The sequence below is a fragment of the Coenobita brevimanus genome, chromosome 75 (genome assembly GCF_032717465.1).
Source record: "Coenobita brevimanus isolate Jiangsu-jjx chromosome 75, ASM3271746v2, whole genome shotgun sequence".
NCBI lineage: Eukaryota > Metazoa > Arthropoda > Malacostraca > Decapoda > Coenobitidae > Coenobita > Coenobita brevimanus.
Window position 1 is genome coordinate 19,839,303 of NC_137028.1, and position 4,341 is coordinate 19,843,643.

At 38.3% G+C, this 4,341-nt stretch overlaps 1 protein-coding gene across 2 annotated transcripts; it reads left to right on the top strand.

Moving 5' to 3' along the window:
* The first annotated feature begins 392 nt into the window (after positions 1-392).
* LOC145408052 (uncharacterized) lies at positions 393-2,436 on the top strand. Of its 2 annotated transcripts, none has more exons than XM_080278853.1 (3): positions 393-712; positions 1,444-1,591; positions 2,135-2,436. In XM_080278853.1, exons 1-3 carry the CDS (start codon positions 412-414, stop codon positions 2,406-2,408), a joined length of 723 nt encoding a protein of 240 aa, XP_080134979.1. In that variant the 5' UTR covers positions 393-411; the 3' UTR covers positions 2,409-2,436. The 2 variants fall into 2 exon arrangements, with proteins under 2 accessions (XP_080134979.1, XP_080134980.1); XM_080278854.1 differs by having other exon boundaries at positions 2,140-2,196.
* The last annotated feature ends 1,905 nt before the right edge of the window (positions 2,437-4,341 follow it).

The window sequence follows — 4,341 nt, forward strand, 5'->3', positions numbered from 1 at the left end:
TAGGCGAAGTCTAGGTTTTATCTATCGGGTGGAGTTTTGGGGCCGTACTTAATAAAAACTACATCATAGTTAGGTGAAAGTCATAAATGCGAGACTTAAGGAGCACCTCATCATAACTAAGTCGAGACTTTGTTAGGTCGAAGTCACAAGCTGCTGAGTTAGCGGTTGGCGCTGCGTAGCACTTGAGAGTTTCGAAAAATGAAGAAAAATCTAAGAAAACAACAGAGAAAAGATGCTACAAAAAATAAAAAATTACTACGATATTTTCTTAAATGTTTCCAGGGTAAAATAAGCAGATTAACGTCATTTTTGAGGAATTATTAATTTACCACTTTCTGTTGTGGACGAGGACGTGTTGCCTCTCCACACCACCGTGACCCTGTAAACAAACACCACCACCGCCATCCAAGCATGGAAAACTCCTACAGTGTAACAAGCAAACGTTCCAGAAAGCATAATTGGACCCCCGATGCCACATATAAGCTGGCACAGTTGTATCTTGAGAACATACACATGCTGAAGGGGGACTTCTCTGTTGCGGGGTACACGTTCAAAGCCAAACAAGAGGCTTGGAACTCCATAGCAGACCGCCTCAGTGCCTCCTCCTCTTCGTGTCAGACAGGGGTGAAAGAGTGCCAAAAAAGATGGCAAACCATTCAGTCAGAGGCTAGAACAAGAATCAGCAGGTATAATGAAACACAGACTGGAACAGGTAAGGGTTATTAAATTTGTAATGTATCCATCCATCCATCCATTGCCAGACGCCATGTATCCCAAACGGGGTGGTCAAGGGCTTAGAGTTAATTGTTTTACAGGGAGGGGCACTAATCCTCCACCAACCCCACTTGACACGTAGGGATGCCAACAGCATCTGGTGTATACATCACCTTTATCCCCTGCAATTATTTCCAAATCAGCCAATTGGATGGAATGTAGCTTTTGAATAAGTGATCATTCTGAGGAAAATATAAATGAGTTACATAAGCATGGTAGGTTGAAGATAAATTGGCAATTTGACATGCAGTGCTTCTTATCACGTAGAGAATTACAAGTAATAGGCAGATATTAGTCAATTGATTTTCTTTGGACATTCATATATATTAACCTTACCTAACCAAACATGACGTATTAAGGAATGAATATTTGCATACTTAAACCTTGTTGATTTCTGATTGGAAACATTGTTACTTATTACTAGGCAATCAGTTCACGGCTATCACTGTGCAAGTTTTGAGCAGAAATATAAGTCAGGACAGTAAAGTAAAATTTATTTGCTCAGTGTTTTTTTTTTTTTTTTTTGACCAATACAACTCCATTATAAATTAAATCAGAAGAGCACAGTACACGAGGTCCAAAGAACTACTGAATGTTTGAGCACCCTTACTCCCCAAATTTCCTTATTAGACTTTGCATATCACTACACACGTACTTTGTCTTTTCCAGGTGGTGGTCCAGCACCTCCTCCGCTCAGTGATCTAGACAAATTAATTGCCAACATTCTGGGAGTCAAGAATGTAACTATTGCAGGCTTCCGACGGAAACCTGAAATATTGGTGCCTGATATACCATTTATTACTGGTGACACTTCTAGGTAAGGGTAACCCTCAGTTACCATTATAATCAAGGGAAAAAAAAAAAAAAAACTATTGCACCATATTTTATGTAAAACATGTTTATTTTCTTTCAGTTGTCAGTGTTTCCTCTGTTCTCCTTCATAATCCTTCCCCTTATCACCCTATCCCTTACTTGTTTTTTGCTTTTCTGTACAACAGTCCCTGTTTATAATTCCTCCATCTCTTCTCTTCCCATCTACCCAGCATGAAAGCTTTACATGATGTAAGAGGTAGGAAAATATTAAAAATTATCTTTAACTTAATACTTTATTATTATAATGTACATCATTTACTGAGACAAGCTGTGGTGCAAAAGAAGAAAGTATATAGTGAGTGGACGGGAAGTAGGGGCATAGAGGAAGTTTAGAGATGTAAGTAAAGAGAGTTGGAAAGGATAATAAAGAATTTGCTTTGGGAGTGAAAGAGATTAACAAGGAGAGTGTATGTGAGTGAGGTGGAGGTCTGGCAATAAATAGATTGACATGAATTAGTACGTGGCTCATTCTTGTTTCTCCCAACAGCACAGCCACAACAGCAAAGCGTGAAGAGAATGACAGTATTGCCTCCACATCCCGCTCTGAACCACCCATGTCTTCCACAACCATGCCACCCAAGAACCTGCCACCACACATAGAAAGACTACTACTGGTTGATGTGGAGGAAGCTGAACACCTCAGGAAAAAAAGAAAATTAGAAACTGAATTACTGGAACTAGGCATTCTAGCAGAAAAAGCAAAATACAATTACTACTTATTGAAAACAGAAAACCTTAAAAAAAAAAAAAAATCCCTCTAACTTTAAAAACTGATAGAAATATAATAAAACATAAAGATAAATGAGTTTGTATCTTATCTTTGAACCTTACTATAGATCATAAATACAAATTAATGTAAAGTGTCTTCATACATAATCCCCGTACAGTATTAGGACTGGCCAGGGTATGCTTGGCATTGTATGGATTGAAACCTAAACCATGCAGCAAATGATTTCACAACATTTGATAGATGTTGTAAGGAAAGAATATTAAATGAATTATGTAACTGTGAATCTTCAACTGGACTTATACTTTGTGGTGCATTGCAAAAAGTTCCTTTAGAGAAAGAAGCTGTTCTCTTCATAAGCGATGGACAGCAGGTTAAAGTTTTTTACTTACCATAACTCAGGAGCTGCACACCTGTTGTGACTCATCATTGCTGCAATGAGTAGGGTAAATATAATGCAAGCAGTAGCACATGGGAAACTTTTTTTTTTTTTTTTAACAATGGAGGAAGGAAAAACAAATGGGTAAAAAAAAAAAATCCATACACCAGATTACAGGTGTCCTCTGTTAAATATCTGTAACAGTTAGACTTAAACAGTTGTGGGTTGAAATTTGGAGGAAAACAACTCTGGGGAAGCAAGTTCCAGAGAGATGCAGTTCGGGGAATGAAAGAATTCTGATAGGCAGAAGTTCTGCAATATGGATGAGTAACATTCCAGTCATGAGCGCTACCAGATGCCCGTGTAACACGAGGGAAGGCATGGAGAGGTGGCACCATGGATGCAACTTCGTCTGAGCATTTGCCAAAAAAATATCTGTAAAATAATGCAAGGGAGGCAACATTCCTTCTTATTTGCAGGGGAGGTAGTTTATATGTAATGGCAGGGTTGTTAATGATTCTAACAGCTTTGTTCTGAATTTTGTCTAGTTGTCTTAATGCAACCTCTCCACAACCATTCCACAAGGGTGAGCAATATTCAAGCTGACAGCGCACATGACTTATAAATTATAGCTAACTGCTCATCGGCGAAGAAGTTACGGACTCTGTACAATAATCCAAGTTTCTTTGAGGCGGTTTTAGCAAGTGATCTGACATGAGAGGTCCAGCTGAGGGCACTGTTAAGTGAGACACCAAGAATTTCAATATTTTTGGAGATGGGAATATTAGTAGCATTGAAGGTACTGTACGAATCTGGCAATATCTGTCTATTAGTAAACTGTATATATTTAGTTTTACTAGCATTAAAAGAGACAAGGTTGTTTTGTCCCCATTCACTGATTGTAGATAGATCTTGATTTATGGAGATGGCTGTACTGAGTTGAGAGGTAGAGATATTAGACTTTGTAAATGGATGTCTGAGTTTGAATGAACTATGTAGTGTTGAGTCATCTGCATATGAGTGAATGGGATTGTGAGTGACAGATAAGAGATCATTAATATGAACCAGAACTAGGGTTGGCGCCAGAACTGATCCCTGCGGCACGCTGGCATTAATTGAGTGGAAATTCGAATATACATCATCTACTTTTACTCTTATTTTCCTGTCACTAATATAAGAAGAAATCAAAGGAACAAAAGACATTAGTCCATAGCAAGGGAGTTTGGACAGCAGGGAACGGTGCCATACTCTGTCGAAAGCTTTAGAGATATCAATAGCTACTGCATGAGTTTCTCCAAAAAGATCAATTGATTGATGGATGGTATGAGTTAAGAGATTGAGTATGTCAATGGTGGATCTTTCGTGGCGAAAACCGTATTGTCTATCACTAATTAAGTTGTTGGATTCAAGATGTTTAACAATATGCTTATTAATTAAAGTTTCAAATACCTTACCAAGAGAAGATGTGACAGCTATTGGTCTGTAATTGGAGGGGTCAGACGAACTTCCTTTCTTCGGAACTGGGTGGATATTGGCTTCTTTCCATGAATTTGGGAATAATGAAGTACGTATGCATAGTCTGAATAAT